The 21,223-nt window shown below is 46.2% G+C and overlaps 1 protein-coding gene across 7 annotated transcripts in view; it reads left to right on the top strand.

The window, feature by feature from the left end:
• The window catches only part of LOC137418586 (uncharacterized), a 156,580-nt gene that overhangs the window by 22,450 nt on the left and 112,907 nt on the right, over positions 1-21,223 (top strand). For all 7 annotated transcript variants that reach the window (XR_013621101.1, XR_013621104.1, XR_013621102.1 and 4 more), the window contains 2 exons: positions 14,448-14,559; positions 20,480-20,549. Coding sequence is in view for 1 of the 7 variants with exons in the window: in XM_078766818.1 (XP_078622944.1) it covers positions 14,448-14,559; positions 20,480-20,549 (182 nt within the window). In the remaining 6 variants the exon portion in view is untranslated. The remainder of the gene's footprint in view (positions 1-14,447; positions 14,560-20,479; positions 20,550-21,223) is intronic.

Here is a 21,223-nt window from a genome sequence, read left to right as displayed (position 1 = left end):
GTATATTATTTTATTATCTTTCCTTCTCCTTGGTTACTTTGAGCATGTAAATAGTAGGAATAAATTTAGTGGTATTTCCAACCTTTTTGTCTTCTGCTTCTTCTTCTTCACATCCGTGTCGCCTTTGTCTTTTCCCTATTGACTAGCTGTGGTGCCATCCGGCCAAAGTCCTGGGTGAATCGGGTGAGTCAGGGATCCTGTTAGGTCGCGGCAATACCAAACTGCTCGGTAACTAACATCTTAAACCGCGATCAGTAACAATATATATATATATATATATATATATATATATATATATATATATATATATATATATATATATATATACATACATACAGGGGGCTGCAAAAGTAGGTATACAGTTATGAAGAAAAAAAACGTGCGCACAAAACGTATTTTATTGATTATACAAGCATATCAATAATAACATATCAATAATAAACATATCAATAATAAACATATTAATCCCTCAAATGTCCCTCAAAACTATTTCCCTCAAAATCCCTCAAAACTATTATAATACTGGTAATACTGGTATAATCCTTACTGTATACCTACTTTTGCAGCCCCCTGTATATATATATATATATATATATATATATATATATATATATATATATATATATATATATATATATATACACACACAGCATATCTATAAATATATCTGTGCAGTGTCTTGTCACTTGTCTTGTCTTGTCACTGAATTACTACCTCAAACTTTTGTAAAATCGTACGAAACTTCGGGTATGAACCTATCTCTCCTGTGTGTGTCTTCAAGGGTCTTTGTTTTGAAATTTTTTGAAAAAACAACTTTTGTTGAAAAACAAAAATTGAAAAAGATGTATTTTTTCAACTTAAGTATTCAACTTCAATTGTTTATGAAATGTAATATCACGTATATGACAAAAACATTTATGCAAAATAATTGTTTGTTATGATTGGTGTCCACCATGACAAAACAGCAACTCAGGCACACTTGGTCATCGATTTATATATCTACATATCTGGGCAGTATCTGTGTTGTCACTGAACTACTCCCTGAAACTTTTGTTTCCGTGGTTGTGAAGTGTTTTTAATAACGTGGTGGTGGTTTTGAATCATGTGGTGGTGAGGTGTTTTGAATTACGTGGTGGTGAGGTGTTTTGAATTATGTGGTGGTGAGGTGTTTTGAATTACGTGGTGGTGACTGGTGAGGTGTTTTTAATTACTTGGTGGTGAGGTGTTTTGAATTAAGTGGTGGTGACTGGTGAGGTGTTTTTAATTACTTGGTGGTGAGGTGTGTTTAATTACGTGGTGGTGAGGTGTTTTGAATTAGTTGGTGGTGAGGTGTTTTAAATTAGGTGGTGGTGGTGAGGTGTTTTGAATGACTTGGTATTGAGGTGTTTTTAATTATGTGGTGGTGAGGTCTTTTGAATTACGTGGTCGTGAGAGGTTTTGAATTACGTGGTGGTGAGGTGTTTTGAATTAGTTGGTGGTGAGGTGTTTTAAATTAGGTGGTGGTGAGGTGTTTTGAATGACTTGGTATTGAGGTGTTTTTAATTATGTGGTGGTGAGGTCTTTTGAATTACGTGGTCGTGAGGGGTTTTGAATTACGTGGTGGTGAGGTGTTTTGAATTAGTTGGTGGTGAGGTGTTTTGAATTAGTTGGTGGTGAGGTGTTTTAAATTAGGTGGTGGTGAGGTGTTTTGAATGACTTGGTATTGAGGTGTTTTTAATTATGTGATGGTGAGGTCTTCTAAATTACGTGGTCGTGAGGGGTTTTGAATAACGTGGTGGTGAGGTGTTTTGAATTAGGTGGGGGTGAGGTGTTTTGAATTAGGTGGGGGTGAGGTGTTTTGAATTAGGTGGGGGTGAGGTGTTTTGAATTAGGTGGGGGTGAGATGTTTTAAATTACGTGGGGGTGAGGTGTTTTGAATTACGTGGTGATGAGGTGTTTTGAATTACATGTGGATGAGGTGTTTTTAATGATGTGGTGGTGAGGTGTTTTGAATTACGTGGTCGTGAGGGGTTTTGAATTACGTGATGTGTTTTGAATTACATGTGGATGAGGTGTTTTTAATTATGTGGTGGTGAGGTGTTTTGAATTACGTGGTCGTGAGGGCTTTTGAATTACGTGGTGGTGAGGTGTTTTGAATGACGTGGGGGTGAGGTGTTTTGAATTACATGGTGGTGAGGTGTTTTGAATGATGTGGTGGTGAGGTTTTTTGAATTACGTGGTGGTGACGTGTTTTAAATTACTTGGTGATGAGGTGTTTAAATTAGGTGGGAGTGAGGTGTTTCAAATTATGTGGTGGTGAGGTGTTTTAAATTATGTGGTGGTGAGGTGTTTTAAATGACGTGGTGGTGAGGTGTAATCGTCCCAAACTTCCAGTCTGCAACTACCCCTCCCCGATGTATGTGCTGAGGGGTTATTTCTTGAAAAAAAACATTCAACCGAAATTGCCTATAAAAATGTAATATCACAAACACAACAAATACATTTGTGCAAAATAATTGTTTGTATTATGATTGGTGTAAATCATGACAACACAGCAACTCAGGTGCAGTCATTATCCTCAGCTAAAATAAGAGCCTGTTCCTCAGTAACGACACTCGGCGAGCCGAGCCAAGCTAGTATATATATACTAGTGGGGTCACCCGTGGGAATCCCACGGGCATGGACGTGTGTGACATTTCGACATATTGAGTTGGATGCTGCACCTGTTTCACAATAACACACACACACACACACACACACACACACACACCTCGTTTTTTCATTTCTGTATCTCACAATTCGGTCTCTCTCTTATTAACACACACACACACACACACACACACACACACACACACACACACACACACACACACACACACACACACACACACACGTACACCGACACACATATACACATACACATACACACACATATATATACACACATACACATACACACACACACACACATGCACGCACACGTACACACACATGTACACCGACACATGCATATACACATACACACATATACACATACACATATGGATACACACACATACACATATACACACACAGACACATACACATATACACATACACACACACAGACACACACACACACATGCATACACATACACACACACATGCATACACATATACATACATACACACACACGTACACACACATGTACACCCACACACATATATATATATATATATATATATATATATATATATATATATATATATATATACACACATACAGACACACACATATATACACATAGACACATATATACACACACATACACATGTGTACACACACATGTACACCGACACACATGCACACACATACACATATACACATACACACATGTACACCCCCACACACACATACACACACACACACACACACACACACACACACACACACACACACACGCGCACACGCACACACACACACGTCCCACATGTATATATCCCACATCCCACATGTATATACATGTTTAAAGTGTACGTGCCCTTCCCCCTTCCCCCGGCCGGCAACGCTGAGTACTTCTGCTAGTAACTAATGAAATAAAAACGAAGAAATATCTCTGGGTAATTTCCTGAAACTCGGTGAAATTCGCTGAAATTCGCTGAAATTCGCTCGGTGTATCGGTGAAATATTTTATTTGGGCGGTGTAGAATTGCTTCGAACGAAATATCTCTTAGCAATTTCCCGTCTGTGTTTCATGTCCATGCACACGTGAAATGGAGTTTGTTTTTGCACACGTGAAATGAACATGTGAACCTTTACTTCCGGATAATAATGTTGAATGAAATAAAAACGAAGAAATATAGTGGGGTCACCCGTGGGACATTTCGACATATTGAGTTAGATGCTGCACATTCAAAATGGTTACTGGCAATTCATCAGATCCAGAAATGGTGCAATGAACACAATTTATTTCTTTCACATAATATGTGGCCCCTCACTCCTCTCCACCTGACACTCTCCTCTCTCCACCTGACACTCTCCTCTCTCCACCTGACACTCTCCTCTCTCCACCTGACACTCTCCTCTCTCCACCTAGCACTCCTCTCCTCTCCAATCCCTCACATTCCTCTCCTCTCCAATCCCTCACCTCTCCAATCCCTCACACACCTCTCCTCTCCAAACCCTCACTCTCCTCTCCAATCGCTCCTCACTCGCCTCTCCAATCGCTCCTCACTCGCCTCTCCAATCGCTCCTCACTCGCCTCTCCAATCGCTCCTCACTCGCCTCTCCAATCGCTCCTCACTCGCCTCTCCCATCGCTCCTCACTCGCCTCTCCCATCGCTCCTCACTCGCCTCTCCAATCGGCTTTCCCCGTCTCGTTTCTCTCGTTTTTCTCCCGTCTCGTTCTTTTTCTTGCTCCAAATCGGCCCGTCTCGCCCGTCGGCCCGTCTCGCCCGTCGGAATCGGAAATCGGGCCGTCTTGCTTTCTTGCTTGCGCGTAAATAAATTGTGTTCATTACACCATTTCTGGATCTGATGACTTGCCAGTAACCATTTTGTAAAAATGAATGTGCAGCATCTAACTCAATATGTCGAAATGTCACACACATCCATGCCCGTGGGATTCCCACGGGTGACCCCGCAAGTTTGCATTGACGTTCGTCGACGCACTCGTTCGCCCGTCTCATTCGCTTTCTTGCTACATCCTGTTCAAGTGTGCATTCTTCATCGATCGTCTCATTCATTTTGGAAATAGAAGTTTCCACGCAGCGCATGAATTGTCACTATCCTCAAGAGGAAGTGTCTCGTAATCATCAAATGATAAATGGCAAGTAAATTATATTGTGGAAAATTAAAGATTTCAAATAAACCTATTTAAAGTGTATGCGCACATAACTAATAAAAAAAACGAAGAAATATCTCTCGGTAATTTCCTGAAACATATTTTACTTCCGGCTAATGTTGAATGAAATAAAAACGAAGAAATATATGTCGGCATCATTGTTGACGTTTTTGTGACGACTGTCATCAAACGAAAAAGTAATATATCTTATAGTGTAGCAGCATAGCAAACCTGTTGTGCATTTTGTGATACAAGCACCAAATTTGGTACACTAGTAGACTATCATATTGTTGCAGATATGGGACTTGGCCTCAATATCCGCTTGTAAATACTCCCCTATTTCCCCAATACTCCCCAACTATCCCCAATCCCCCATTCCCTAGTCCCATTGCCTGTAAATAACACTCTGTAGAACCGACCTACCCCTTTTTCCCCCATTAAATGTCGTGCCCAGGTTCACCGCATCTCACGTAGACAACTATAGGACATCTTGCTAGTTATTCTTAGTCTATGTCAGTTAAGGACTCGTTTCCATTAATTCTGACTCTTCGTTGCACGAAATTGTGATCGTATGGCACCAGTAGTGAGTTTAGGACCTCCCCTTACCTCCTCCCATCTTCCCCATGAAACAACAACAACAACTACAACAACTACAACAACAACTACAACAACAACAACTACAACTACAACTACAACAACAGTGGAGATGGGGGCGGCGCGGCGCGGGGGAGTGTGCGTCCTCACACCGGCTCGGTTAGCCGCCATGACCATGCGCTCCGACGGGGTTACCACGAAGGGGCTCCCTGTCAGCCCCTCGTCAAGGGCGGAGCCGGTAACCCCCCCGCACGCACCCAATGAGAAGCAACGGGCCGATTCCATCTGGGGCGGAGCTAACGAGCTGAGGGCGTGTCACTCCCCGCCGGATATACGCAGCCACTTACCGGACGTGACGTGAGATGCGCCCCCGACTGAAGAAGACAAGTCACGACCTTCGAGCGCTGAGTGAGGCCTCCCGCATCTCTGGACCGGAGCGGGTCGATTCTGTCCTTGAGCCAAGAGTGCACCTTGAGCCATCGACTACCCGCTTTCCTTGCCATCAATCCCCGTGTGAGTCAGTTTTGTCCCGTTTATCTGTCGTCTGTCGGGGCTAATATAAGAGTGTGTCTAAGTGCCTGTCTTTCTATGCTGTCCCTCTCATTCCTGTAATCTGACCTTCCGCAATATTATAACCTCTTCCGGAGGTCTTGAGAACTGAACCCTTGGTGTCGTGTCATTTTAATCCCAGCCGTTGTGTCCTTTTCCATCATTGATTTAGCATAGCGCGACTTAGTCAACGTTCGAGTATAATCGGGTAAACGTGCAGGCGCGGTCATACCAAACCGCTCGGTAGACCAACATCCACAACCGCGTCTGTAACAATTGGTGTCAGGAGTGTCGGATTCGAACCTGGGACTAAATTTATTAGGCCCAAATTTTGGAACACCAATTGTACCACTAGGGTAACAATTGGTGTTGGGAGGTAGAATTCGATCCGGAGCGCGTTTCCCGCGCTCGAAATTATAACGACGAAATTTGATTTGTTTTACGGAAATAAAAACCCGAATTTTGAAAGTCGCGCTATGGCGGATCAAGACAGCTGGGGTCCGGTAGGGGAGAGTGAGGCAGGGTCGGTCCAGGACCAAATTGAGGGACGCGAGGAGTGCGAAGCAGCGAGGGTAGCAGACGCACAAAATAGCGTCGTTGCGCCCGACGTTGCGGGGGCGCAAAATGGCGCCTCGCTGGTCACCGCGCCCGCGACCGTGGCAGCGCCCCTGGTGGATTCGAACCTTTTCCTCCTGCAAATGAGGGCCCTTATGGAACAAATGGGTGAGCAATTGGGAGACCAAATTAGAGGTTTGAAAAGCAGTATGGGACAAATGGGGAACCGGATGGAGGCTCAGAATGAGCAATTGGGGGTAATGGGGAACCGGATGGATGCTCAGGGTGAGCGATTGGAGGGCAAAATAGGGGTAATGAGGGACGAAGCGAGGGGTACCGGAGAGGGGTTAGACAATAATTTTAAGGAGTTAGACAAGAAATTTGGGAAGTTAGACAATAATTTTGAGGGGTTAGACAACGGGATAAAAGAGGTGAGAAATGGGTTAATAGGGTTAGAAAACAGTATGGAAGGCAAATTGAGGGACATGAGGGACCAAGCGGAAAGGGAAGTTAAACAAATGGAGCAGCAGATAGAGGGGGTCAGAATGGGGGTAGAAACTAAACTGGATGCTCACAGGGAGGAAATGGAGCAGATGAGGGTGGCATCTGGGCAGGAGATGCAAGTGATGGGAGAGGAGATCAGAAGAGGAGTGAGTGAGGAGGTCGGAGGAGTGCGCGAGGAGGTGAGGCACTGTAAGGAGCACATGGAGAAGGAGGTGAGAAAGGGGACTGTAAAGTTACAAGGGGGCATAGAGGACCTGACGCAGGAGGTGGAACAGCTGACGGAGGGACAAAAAGGACTAACGGAGCAGGTTCAAAGGAACACTGCGGTATTAGGAGGTTTAAAAGCGACACAAAACGACATAAAAAACGACTTAATAGCGACAAAGAGGGAATGTCAGATGGTACGTGAGGGACTGACAGCGAGGTTGGACGAGGTGGTAGAGGTAATGGAGACGAAGGACCGGCAGGTGAGGACGCACCTGGAAACGGTCAAGGTAGCCTTAGAGGACGAGCTTGAGGAGACGTACCGGGGAATAAAAGAGGTGAAGCAGAAATTAGAAGAAGTGGAAGAAGGGGTGAGCGAAATTAAGAAGCGACGGAGAGAGGATAAGAAGGAGATAAAAGAGGAGATAAAAGAATTGGTCCAAAGTCTGTGTTTGGATCGTGATGATGTGCTCATTAACCGGATGAGGGATTCGCAGGTGATGGAGAAGAAGCGAAAAGGAAGAGGACCCGGTGTAAGTGGTGACCAATATGGTCGTGCGTATGATGCGCCAGGGGATTTAAGAAGCTTGGGGGTCGAGATAGACCCGGGTGTTCGTGAGAGGCCGTTGGTGAAGTGTGCGACAGGTCTGGTGTGCGAAAAAGGAGGTGTGCGAGAAAGTCCGACTCTGGGGTGTGTGAGGAAAAAGTGCGTGCCAAGGAGTGAGTGTGCTGGCGAGAATGAGTCGGTCGTAGCGCATGTGCGAGGGAGCACATGGAAGCGCGGTGTGGTGAGTGTTACAGAGGGTGTAACGGGAGAGTGTGCGCGAGAAAGGTGTGTGACGGACAGGTGCATGAGGAAAGAGTGCGCTGTCAAGAGTAAGGGTGAGTGCGCTGTCAAGAATGGAGGTGAGAGTAGTGAGAGTGACAAGGAGAGTGAGTTGGTTGTGACAGGTGAGCGAGGATGTACACCTGGGATGGAAGGATGCACATCTGGAATGGTAGAGCGTGAGTGGGAATGCACGCTGGAATTGGTAGTGAGGCACGTGGTTGGGTGTGCGAATGAGAGCACACCTGTGATTGTCACAGAGGAGGGGGCGCGAAGAGGTGTGTTGGTGAGGTGTGCGACCAACGAATGTGTGCCAAAGTGTTCGGTGGTCAGGTGTGTGACCAAGGCTGTGAGTGGAATGGGTGTACCGAGGTGTGTAAGGAAAGGTACGAGGAGCATGGAAACGGCTGGATGTGTGAGCAAGGAACGGGCCGCGGGGTGTAAGCGTCCAGGTGAAGCATCGACGTTAGACGGGGTAGAGTTTAGGTCGACTTTTAGCCGAATCGGGCCCTCGGTGCGTGCTGGGCCTCGCTTTGAACGGCCGCGTCCGTGCTCCACTAGGCGGAGCGGGCAGCCCGATAGAAAGGGTCGTCATGGCGACCACTTTTTGTTGAGGCATTCCGGCAGGTCGAGATCGGGACATTGGATGGCTCCACGCCGAGATGGTGCGTGGGATCTCGGCCCGGGTAAGCCCCCGTCCCTGCCCCGAATGCCGGACGCATCCAGCCGCTGGCGCAGAACAACCCGCATTCATGGCTTGGCTTTACGAAGCCGGGCTTTGGACAGGAATTGGCGCATCGAGAGGCATTAGTGAGTAGACTGGGTGATGAGGTTAGTGTTTTGGACCCAAAATTAGAGAAAAACAAAATTTGATGATTGGCAAGGGATTGGCAGTAGTGATTGGCAGATGATGGGTAGTGATTGGCAAATTTTTAATTTGTTGAAATTTGATGTGCGAAATTGGTAGTGAGCGATGGGCCCGGTGGGTAAGGCTGGCATCCCTGCCACCCTTCCCATAGGTGGGGGCAAATGCGCAATAGCTTATGGGGTTGATGGCAGTGAAAACTAGCCCGGGTGGGTTAGGTTATATTGTAGGGATCTAGCGAAGATGACATTAGGTGACGTTAAGTTTAGTTAGTGACTGATACCTGTAGTGGGGACGCAGGTAGATTAGTGTGGATGATAATGACGTGGGAGCGCAATAGTTTAAAGGGACGACTGGGAAGCGCAAGTTTCAGAGGGGAGTAGTTAGGTGAGATGATGCTGTGTGAGAATTGAACAGGTGTGATTGCACAGGTGTGCAACTGGACAGGTGTGTGGAGCAGTGTGTGAGTAGTGAGTGTTGTGGATCAGCGCGAATGCGCTTGGGGAGAGAAGGGTGCAGGTGGCACCAGGTGTGAGAGCACAGGTGTGCAAGTAAAGGTGTGTGGAGAGAGTTGGAGTAATTGGTACGGAGTGGTGTGCATGGTGCGAAGGTGTGGATGGGGGAAGAGTGGACCCCTTTCACGAGTACCCGGGGCGGGTAGTGTAAGTGTTAGGTAGAGGGTATAGGTAAATTGTGGTTGGATATTGGCATCTGTGGTGCGGGTGACAGAATGGTATTTGGATGGGTGCATTAGTGTTGTGGAAATGGCTGGGCGTGTAGCCTGTTAGTGTGTGTAGTTGGTTGGGCACTCCACCACTGTGAGGATGTCGGCCAGGTGAGGCCGCAGGTGGGCTCTGGGAGCCGATAGTTGTGAGTGGGTGCCTGAGGATCCCGGGTGTGGATCGGGCAGCCCAGTGCCAGAGAGGGCACCGAGTGGGGAGAGCGCCAGAGGGCCTTCCCCAGGTAGTTAGGTTAGGGTAAGGAGCAGGTAAGCTCGGAGGCAACTGCAGTGGTGGAGGTGTGCAGGTGGGTAGACCCACTGGGAGAGGTACACGCCACAGCCCAGAAATTGTGCGAGGGCACCGGGAGATGAATCGGGGGAGTGAGACCCCAAATTGAAAAGCACCACAGTTTGGCCAATGGGAATTGGTTTTTAGAACCCATAGTGTAAGAGGGCCAATGGTTTGGCCGGAGAAAGACCCCGGGTAGTGTAAAGTTGTTAAAGTCATTTAGGAAATAGTTAGGATTGATGAACCTGTCGCACCATACGCAGCCACTTACCTGTGGTGATGATGATGACTCCACACCTGTGTTTTCTTTGTTCTGTGTGCAGGAAATGAGAATTGCTGTGTGGATTGGTGAGACGCATCACGACGTGGATGAGACATTGGGGTGATTCCATCTCTCCCTCCCTAGGAGGGACTGATGATGAATTGGTAATGGCAAATTTTGATGAGTTGAAAATGGCAAATTTGATTGGTTAAGAGGGAGAGAAGACGAATTTGGTATATGGGAGGAACGGGGAAGACAGTAGGGACGTTTGTTGATTTGTAAAGTAGATGTTTATGGGTAGTGTTGTGTTTTGTGGATACAGTAAGGGGTAAGGGAGGGGCCATGTAGGTTACCTGGTGGGGGGGGGGGGGGGGCGTACGGTAGGAACGTACCTGTCTCACCTGGTTCCCATGTGCCCCCAGTGTGCATTACCTTACATTGCGTGCACTTTTGCGCCCTTACCACCTTACTCACTTGTCTGCTTCTTTTGTCTCCCACCTCTGAGGATCTGGCTTTGGGGTAGAGAGAGAGGAGAGAGAGGTGCTGGCTACGCAGTTGTGGGCCTGCACTTTCGCTGCTTGCTGCCTGGATCGATACACCATATGGACCGCAATGTTGGTGGCCACCCACAATGGACCGCAGTTCTTTTGCGGCCAAGCACCACCCGTGGATGGACCTATGGGTCAACGTGGCACCTATGCCATACAAGGTGAACCACTTATAGTTGGCCCCCTGACGGCCACAATACAGAAATGGACGCGGTTGGCGCCTTTCTTTATTTTTTTGAAAGAGGCAAGAACACCAAGTGCACCACACGAAGGCAAGACCAGCGGCAGAACATCGGCCGGCTGCGACACCACCGGTGATTTATAAACACTTTATTGGTGCACCGGATGGTGCTGACTGTGTTATGGGGTGGTGCTTTTGATGCTTGGAAGGGGTGCTCTGCACATTATTAAAGGCCATAAGGCCACAGAGCACTCGTGGGTTGGTGTATCGATGCTGGCATGCGTGCTCTCTCTATGCATAACATCTGCATGTGTTCCTCCAAAAACAGGTCCTGGATCGTAGTGTAAATATCAGCGTAGTCTTGTGTAAATAATGCTCCCTACCGGCTGTATGTTTAGTTTGCGAATTCTTTCCGGATTCGGTTATCCTGTGGGTGTGTTTCTGTGAGGAGAAGGGTGCAACGTCGCAGGGGGACATATTTACTCATTTGTGAATATCTGTAAAACTGTCGCACTCAGGGTAGAGTTAATAGTAGAGGGAACTACATCTGAGTGCCACACTAAAATAGGTAAAAATTTATCGGGTCGGGACGCCCCGAGGGTAGAGAAGGGTGCAATGTTGCGGATATGGGACTTGGCCTCAATATCCGCTTGTAAATACTCCCCTATTTCCCCAATACTCCCCAACTATCCCCAATCCCCCATTCCCTAGTCCCATTGCCTGTAAATAACACTCTGTAGAACCGACCTTCCCCTTTTTCCCCCATTAAATGTCGTGCCCAGGTTCACCGCATCTCACGTAGACAACTATGGGACATCTTGCTAGTTATTCTTAGTCTATGTCAGTTAAGGACTCGTTTCCATTAATTCTGACTCTTCGTTGCACCAGAATGTGATCGTATGGCACCAGTAGTGAGTTTAGGACCTCCCCTTACCTCCTCCCATCTTCCCCATGAAACAACAACAACAACTACAACAACTACAACAACAACAACAACAACAACTACAACAACAACAACAACAACTACAACAACAACTACAACTACAACAACAGAGGAGATGGGGGCGGCGCGGCGCGGGGGAGTGTGCGTCCTCACACCGGCTCGGTTAGCCGCCATGACCATGCGCTCCGACGGGGTTACCACGAAGGGGCTCCCTGTCAGCCCCTCGTCAAGGGCAGAGCCGGTAACCCCCCCGCACGCACCCAATGAGAAGCAACGGGCCGATTCCATCTGGGGCGGAGCTAACGAGCCGAGGGCGTGTCACTCCCCGCCGGATATACGCAGCCACTTACCGGACGTGACGTGAGATGCGCCCCCGACTGAAGAAGACAAGTCACGACCTTCGAGCGCTGAGTGAGGCCTCCCGCATCTCTGGACCGGAGCGGGTCGATTCTGTCCTTGAGCCAAGAGTGCACCTTGAGCCATCGACTACCCGCTTTCCTTGCCATCAATCCCCGTGTGAGTCAGTTTTGTCCCGTTTATCTGTCGTCTGTCGGGGCTAATATAAGAGTGTGTCTAAGTGCCTGTCTTTCTATGCTGTCCCTCTCATTCCTGTAATCTGACCTTCCGCAATATTATAACCTCCTCCGGAGGTCTTGAGAACTGAACCCTTGGTGTCGTGTCATTTTAATCCCAGCCGTTGTGTCCTTTTCCATCATTGATTTAGCATAGCGCGACTTAGTCAACGTTCGAGTATAATCGGGTAAACGTGCAGGCGCGGTCATACCAAACCGCTCGGTAGACCAACATCCACAACCGCGTCTGTAACAATATTATGAAAAGATCTGGATATTGGGCCATCTCAGATTCAGAGATTTGATTTTTGCAAGATTTCGATTCGATTGGGATCGAAGAGAACACCTTCTTCGTCTTCTGTACAGTGAAGTTGCCAGCCCTGAATTCTCTGGCTACATCTGGGTGCTTCATTGGGAGTGCAACCGTGTCCCTCAGGTGAACAGGGACACACCTGGCATAGTGTGTGTGGTCTAAGGCATGGAACCATGGGACCAGTTCCGTCAGGGCATCAAGGTACGTCGTGAATGAAGCCTGCCGCAGAGAACGCACGTAGACCAGTACCAACATCTCTAGTTCCAGCACAGTTGCCCAGTACTGAAAGTTGGGAATGTCTTCTCCTCTCTGGTGACACCAGTCTTCGAACTCGGGCAGGTCTTCTGCATCATCAGCATATGTCATACAGTGGCGTTCATACGCACGGTGTTGCAGGATGTGCAGTGCCGCTGCAGTGATTTGATGAGCTCTTCTTGTGCGGGTGACGTGGGCAGCTCGTAGGAAGGAGTCGGCCGTCCCTGGCGTTGCAATCTCAGCTTGCAAAATCTGCAAATCTTGCAAAAATCAAATCTCTGAATCTGAGATGGCCCAATATCCAGATCTTTTCATAATATGATAGTCTACTAGTGTGCCAAATTTGGTGCTTGTATCACAAAATGCACAATTCTTTTGAATATTTGGGCTAAGCCGCCCCACTAAAACGATATCTATAGGTGTGCAAAGTGTCAAGTTAATCCATCCTTCGATGCCTGAGCCTTAGGCGAACAAACTTTTCAAGTCCTTGCATTATAGTATGATTTTCCTTGGTGGCCATATTGGATTTTGGACGTCATCTCGAAAATAAGTGACATATGAAATGTACCTTTCCCTGAATCAGTTTCACTGACCTCAAAAACCCCTGATTTGATACCTCATTTGTCTATCTGTGACTTCTACAGCCAGAGATATATGATATTTCAGTTTTGCTGGTGGCATTTTGAATTTTGGCCAACATCTTGGAAAATCTGAAACGGTCAGGATGGCTCCTCGGCTAAAATCAATTGATAGGTCCAAACGAAGCTCCATACCAAATTTGGGACTTTTGTCCGGCTTGTAACATTACGCCTAAAAATTGTTGCTAAGCCACCTGACTATCACATGCAGTGTTATTTGTAAAAGTTTGGTCCATAAGCACGAAAATAAAAATGGTAGTTTTGTAAAGTCGTTCCCCCAGAAATTATTGCTAAGCTGCCTAACTAGATCAATCACATGGGGGTTAAATGCATGTTCCAAGTGAACTCCAATCGGTGGAGGCGTCGTGGTGCACCGGGCTAAGGCGGGCCACGATGACGTATCAACGATGCGTACTCGAGAGCTGTAAACGGCAAAGGTTCGAATCCTCGACCCTGGGCCCCCGCAGGTGTTGCGCCGCGGAAAATGAGCCTCACGCTAAAGACGTCCGGGCGGACGCCCCGGGCACCCGGGCCTCCACCCTTTTGAATCCAAACCAATTAATCAATAATTAATCACTGAAAAGCGAATTTATGCATTTGAAATCGTCCACCGTTCCTTGTCGTGACGTCACATTCAACGGCCATAAAATGAAATGTTGTTGTTTTTTTGAAGGATATTTAAATAATCTCGTTGACCCTTAAGGACTTATATATATATATATATATATATATAAAACCCTTCGGTTTATAATTATATATAAAATCGATGGACCATCCACAGGGTAAAGGAAAGAATAAAAGAAAAAAATATCACTTCCCGTTCCAGATCCAGGAAGTTGACCCCAAGAGGAAGAAGAAGAAGAAGAACCACCCTTCGGCTAGTCACTCGTCACTCGTCACGTCAGTCGTCAGTCGTAGTCCTCGGGCACACTGAAACTGTAAGTGTCATGTGCGGCTGTCATACGGGTTGAAGGCACGAACAGTGCACCAAAATCGAGCGTCATTATATATCATAAATTAATAATGCACTATATCCTGCCTCCAAAGGTGCGGGCGACAGTCCCTGACCGAGCTTTGTTGGTTTATTGGTTTATTCCCAAAGATGGATGTTCCATTCACCGTCAGGAGCATTCCCAAAGATGGATGTTCAATTCATGGTGAGGAGCATTCCCAAAGATGGATGTTCCATTCACGGTGAGGAGCATTCCCAAAATTAGTCACGTGAAAAAGTAAGTACCCGTGTACAAGTAAGTACACGTGAAAAAGCTCCGTCTCCCTGTGCCGCCCCGTCTCCCTGTCCCGCTCCGTCTCCCTGTCCCGCTCCGGCTCCCTGTCCCGCTCCGTCTCCCTGTCCCGCTCAGTCTCCCTGTCCCGCTCCGTCTCCCTGTCCCGCTCAGTCTCCCTGTCCCGCTCAGTCTCCCTGTCCCGCTCAGTCTCTCTGTCCCGCTCAGTCTCCCTGTCCCGCTCAGTCTCCCTGTCCCGCTCAGTCTCCCTGTCCCGCTCAGTCTCCCTGTCCCGCTCAGTCTCCCTGTCTGCGGGCGACAGCTCAGTCTCTCTGTATGGAGTGGGAGGGAGAGAGCAGTGGGATTGGTAGAATATGGAGTGGGAGGGAGAGAGCAGTGGGATTGGTAGAATATGGAGTGGGAGGGAGAGAGCAGTGGGATTGGTCGAGTGAAGTATGGAGTGGAAGGGAGAGAGCAGTGGGATTGGTAGAATATGGAGTGGGAGGGAGAGAGCAGTGGGATTGGTCGAATATGGAGCGGGAGGGAGAGAGCAGTGGGATTGGTCGAATATGGAGCGGGAGGGAGAGAGCAGTGGGATTGGTCGAGTGTGGAGTGGAATGGAGAGAGCAGTGGGATTGGTCGAATATGGAGTGGGAGGGAGAGAGCAGTGGGATTGGTCGAGTGACGTATGGAGTGGAAGGGAGAGAGCAGTGGGATTGATCGAATATGGAGTGGGAGGGAGAGAGCAGTGGGATTGGTCGAGTAAAGTATGGAGTGGAAGGGAGAGAGCAGTGGGATTGGTAGAATATGGAGTGGGAGGGAGAGAGCAGTGGGATTGGTCGAGTGAAGTATGGAGTGGAAGGGAGAGAGCAGTGGGATTGGTCGAATATGGAGTGGGAGGGAGAGAGCAGTGGGATTGGTCGAGTGAAATATGGAGTGGAAGGGAGAGAGCAGTGGGATTGGTAGAATATGGAGTGGGAGGGAGAGAGCAGTTGGATTGGTAGAATATGGAGTGGGAGGGAGAGAGCAGTGGGATTGGTCGAGTGAAGTATGGAGTGGGAGGGAGAGAGCAGTGGGATTGGTAGAATATGGAGTGGGAGGGAGAGAGCAGTGGGATTGGTAGAATATGGAGTGGGAGGGAGAGAGCAGTGGGATTGGTAGAATATGGAGTGGGAGGGAGAGAGCAGTGGGATTGGTAGAATATGGAGTGGGAGGGAGAGAGCAGTGGGATTGGTAGAATATGGAGTGGGAGGGAGAGAGCAGTGGGATTGGTAGAATATGGAGTGGGAGGGAGAGAGCAGTGGGATTGGTCGAGTGAAGTATGGAGTGGAAGGGAGAGAGCAGTGGGATTGGTAGAATATGGAGTGGGAGGGAGAGAGCAGTTGGATTGGTAGAATATGGAGTGGTCTTTTGGTATAATCCTGGGTTAAATGTGCATCCACCTTTTGGTATAATCCTGGGGTAAATGTGCATCCACCTTTTGGTATAATCCTGGGTTAAACGTGCATCCACCTTTTGGTATAATCCTGGGTTAAATGTGCATCCACCTTTTGGTATAATCCTGGGGTAAATGTGCATCCATCTTTTGGTATAATCCTGGGTTAAATGTGCATCCATCTTTTGGTATAATCCTGGGTTAAATGTGTATCCACATTTTGGTATAATCCTGGGTTAAATGTGCACCACCTTTTGGTATAATCCTGGGGTAAATGTGCATCCATCTTTTGGTATAATCCTGGGTTAAATGTGTATCCACATTTTGGTATAATCCTGGGATAAATGTGCATCCACCTATTGGTATAATCCTGGGGTAAATGTGCATCCACCTTTTGGTATAATCCTGGGGTAAATGTGCATCCACCTTTTGGTATAATCCTGGTTTAAATGCGCATCCTCCTTTTGGTATAATCCTGGGTTAAATGTGCATCCACCTTTTGGTATAATCCTGGGTTAAATGTGCATCCACCTTTTGGTATAATCCTGGGGTAAATGTGCATCCATCTTTTGGTATAATCCTGGGTTAAATGTGCATCCACATTTTGGTCCAAACCTGGGTTAAATGTGCATCCACATTTTGGTATAATCCTGGGTTAAATGTGCATCCACCTTTTGGTATAATCCTGGGGTAAATGTGCATCCACCTTTTGGTATAATCCTGGTTTAAATGCGCATCCTCCTTTTGGTATAATCCTGGGTTAAATGCGCATCCTCCTTTTGGTGGAAACCTGGGTTAAATGTGCATCCACCTTATGGTATAATCCTGGGTTAAATGTGCATCCTCCTTTTGGTATAATCCTGGGTTAAATGCGCATCCTCCTTTTGGTGGAAACCTTGGTTAAATGTGCATCCACCTTATTGTATCATCCTGGGTTAAATGTGCATCCATCTTTTGGTATAATCCTGGGATAAATGTTCATCCACCTTTTGGTATAATCCTGGGTTAAATGTGCATCTACCTTTTGGTAAAATCCTGGGTTAAATGTGCATCCACCTTTTGGTATAATCCTGGGTTAAATGTGCATCCACCTTTTGGTATAATCCTGGGTTAAATGTGCATCCACCTTTTGGTATAATCCTGGGTTAAATGTGCATCCACCTTTTGGTATAATCCTGGGGTAAATGTGCATCCATCTTTTGGTATAATCCTGGGTTAAATGTGCATCCACATTTTGGTCCAAACCTGGGTTAAATGTGCATCCACATTTTGGTATAATCCTGGGTTAAATGTGCATCCACCTATTGGTATAATCCTGGGGTAAATGTGCATCCACCTTTTGGTATAATCCTGGGTTAAATGTGCATCCACCTTTTGGTATAATCCTGGGTTAAACGTGCATCCACCTTTTGGTATAATCCTGGGTTAAATGTGCATCCACCTTTTGGTATAATCCTGGGTTAAATGTGCATCCACCTTTTGGTATAATCCTGGGTTAAATGTGCATCCACCTTTTGGTATAATCCTGGGTTAAATGTGCATCCACCTTTTGGTATAATCCTGGGTTAAATGTGCATCCACCTTTTGGTATAATCCTGGGGTAAATGTGCATCCACTTTTTGGTATAATCCTGGGTTAAACGTGCATCCACCTTTTGGTATAATCCTGGGTTAAATGCGCATCCTCCTTTTTGTGGAAACCTGGGTTAAATGTGCATCCACGTTTTGGTATAATCCTGGGTTAAATGTGCATCCACCTTTTGGTATAATCCTGGGTTAAATGTGCATCCACCTTATGGTATAATCCTGGGTTAAATGCGCATCCTCCTTTTGGTGGAAACCTGGGTTAAATGTGCATCCACCTTTTGGTATAATCCTGGGTTAAATGTTCATCCACCTTTTGGTATAATCCTGGGTTAAACGTGCATCCACCTTTTGGTATAATCCTGGGTTAAACGTGCATCCACCTTTTGGTATAATCCTGGGTTAAATGTGCATCCACCTTTTGGTATAATCCTGGGTTAAATGTGCATCCACCTTTTGGTATAATCCTGGGTTAAATGTGCATCCACCTTTTGGTGTAATCCTGGGTTAAATGTGCATCCACCTTTTGGTATAATCCTGGGTTAAATGCGCATCCTCCTTTTGTTGGAAACCTTGGTTAAATGTGCATCCACCTTTTGGTATAATCCTGGGTTAAATGTTCATCCACCTTTTGGTATAATCCTGGGTTAAACGTGCATCCACCTTTTGGTATAATCCTGGGTTAAACGTGCATCCACCTTTTGGTATAATCCTGGGTTAAATGTGCATCCACCTTTTGGTATAATCCTGGGTTAAATGTGCATCCACCTTTTGGTATAATCCTGGGTTAAATGTGCATCCACCTTTTGGTGTAATCCTGGGTTAAATGTGCATCCACCTTTTGGTATAATCCTGCGGTAAATGTGCTTCCACCTTTTGGTGGAAACCTGGGTTAAATGTGCATCCATCTTTTGGTATAAGCCTGGGTTAAACGTGCATCCACCTTTTGGTGGAAACCTGGGTTAGACGTGCATCCACATTTTTGTCCAAATCTGGGTTAAATGTGCATCCACCTTTTGGTATAATCCTGGGGGTAAATGTGCATCCACTTTTTGGTATAATCCTGGGGTAAACGTGCATCCACCTTTTGGTATAATCCTGGGTTAAATGCGCATCCTCCTTTTTGTGGAAACCTGGGTTAAATGTGCATCCACGTTTTGGTATAATCCTGGGTTAAATGTGCATCCACCTTTTGGTATAATCCTGGGTTAAATGTGCATCCACCTTATGGTATAATCCTGGGTTAAATGCGCATCCTCCTTTTGGTGGAAACCTGGGTTAAATGTGCATCCACCTTTTGGTATAATCCTGGGTTAAATGTGCATCCACCTTTTGGTATAATCCTGGGTTAAATGTTCATCCACCTTTTGGTATAATCCTGGGTTAAACGTGCATCCACCTTTTGGTATAATCCTGGGTTAAACGTGCATCCACCTTTTGGTATAATCCTGGGTTAAATGTGCATCCACCTTTTGGTATAATCCTGGGTTAAATGTGCATCCACCTTTTGGTATAATCCTGGGTTAAATGTGCATCCACCTTTTGGTGTAATCCTGGGTTAAATGTGCATCCACCTTTTGGTATAATCCTGCGGTAAATGTGCTTCCACCTTTTGGTGGAAACCTGGGTTAAATGTGCATCCATCTTTTGGTATAAGCCTGGGTTAAACGTGCATCCACCTTTTGGTGGAAACCTGGGTTAGACGTGCATCCACATTTTTGTCCAAATCTGGGTTAAATGTGCATCCACCTTTTGGTATAATCCTGGGTTAAATTTGCATCCACCTTTTGGTATAAACCTGGGTTTAAACGTGCATCCACCTTATGGTGGAAACCTGGGTTAAATGTGCATCCACCTTTTGGTATAAACCTGGGTTTAAACGTGCATCCACCTTATGGTGGAAACCTGGGTTAGACGTGCATCTACCTTTTGGTGGAAACCTGGGTTAGACGTGCATCTACCTTTTGGTGGAAACCTGGGTTAAACATGCATCCACCTTTTGGTATAATCCTGGTTTAAATGTGCATCCACCTTTTGGTATAATCCTGGATTAAACGTGCATCCACCTTTTGGTATAATACTGGTTTAAATGTGCATCCACCTGTTGGTATAATCCTGGGTGAAACGTGCATCCACCTTTTGGTATAATCCTGGGTTAAACGTGCATCCACCTTTTGGTATAAACCTGGGTTAAACGTACATCTACCTTTTGGTGGAAACCTGGGTTAGACGTGCATCCACTTTTTGGTCCAAACTACCCAATGGGAAAAGGCAGGACTGGCAAGCAGGCCACCCAACAGGTCTATGGCAATAATTGCAGATGGAGACACCAAACTTTCACAGGGCTTTGTAGAAAACCAGTTGGTATTTCCACTTGTAAAACAAACTTCCTGTCCTTTGATCCCACCTTGGTCATGCCCTGCCAGCTCATCAATATCTGACTCCTTCCCATTTATGGGTCCACTTAAGGCAGATCCCACACTCCGTAGCCCTATTTATATGGACTACATAATGTAGAAGAAAGAATACTTCAAAACAAATCATTACATTGGAATCGTATAGCACTTTGTCTGCTTAAGAAACCACATTCATTTGTGTTCTTGCATCATGTTTGCAGAAATATCGACAATACTTGGCAGGAATCCTGGCTCCTCCATATGGAGCGATGGAGATGATACCGAACAGGAGTAAGGAGACCCTTTTTAATCTTTCACGTTCAATTCCTACAGCTCTACATGATAATTTGTTGTAATATATTTCGGAACTTATAAAAGACGTTTGTCGTGATGCTTCTCTTCTATGAGCTAATGATTATGTACACTCTAGAATTTTTTTTCTTCAAGTATTCCCACAACACAACAACAACAACATGCATTTTAAGGCCATGTTCCCTGCTAGAGCGGAAGTATTCCCACAAGGCGATGTAATATACACAACATGTCGTCGCACACCACTCCTGTCCTAACACTTCCTTTTTTGAGTTTTTAGCTGCGACGAGCATCTCTATGAGAGGACCGCGTTGTTGTTCTTGTTGTTGGGGTGCCTTTTTGAAAAGCGCATGCGCATACACTCGGACTTCCCCTACCGACCAAGCCCGTTTCAAATTATCCCTCTGCCACCCAGAATTAACATTAATAAATAACATTAATGAATTAAGATTAACATTAACAGAAATAACATTCACGTCCATACATTATATGTAATCAGTTGATGAAGCATGATGCGTCGCAAAACAAAGGACAAGACCAGAACTGAAAGACAAAAAGACGCTGGTGCATGCGTATAATTTAATGACTGGTCGAATTTGGTAGCGCATATTGCAACGGATATCCTCATGATTCTACACGTCGCAGCTGGTGAT

This window comes from Myxine glutinosa, chromosome 12 (assembly GCF_964187855.1).
Source record: "Myxine glutinosa chromosome 12, kmMyxGlut1.1, whole genome shotgun sequence".
NCBI lineage: Eukaryota > Metazoa > Chordata > Myxini > Myxiniformes > Myxinidae > Myxine > Myxine glutinosa.
Note: the sequence above shows the minus strand (reverse complement) of the source record. Positions and strands in the feature narration are given on the sequence as shown.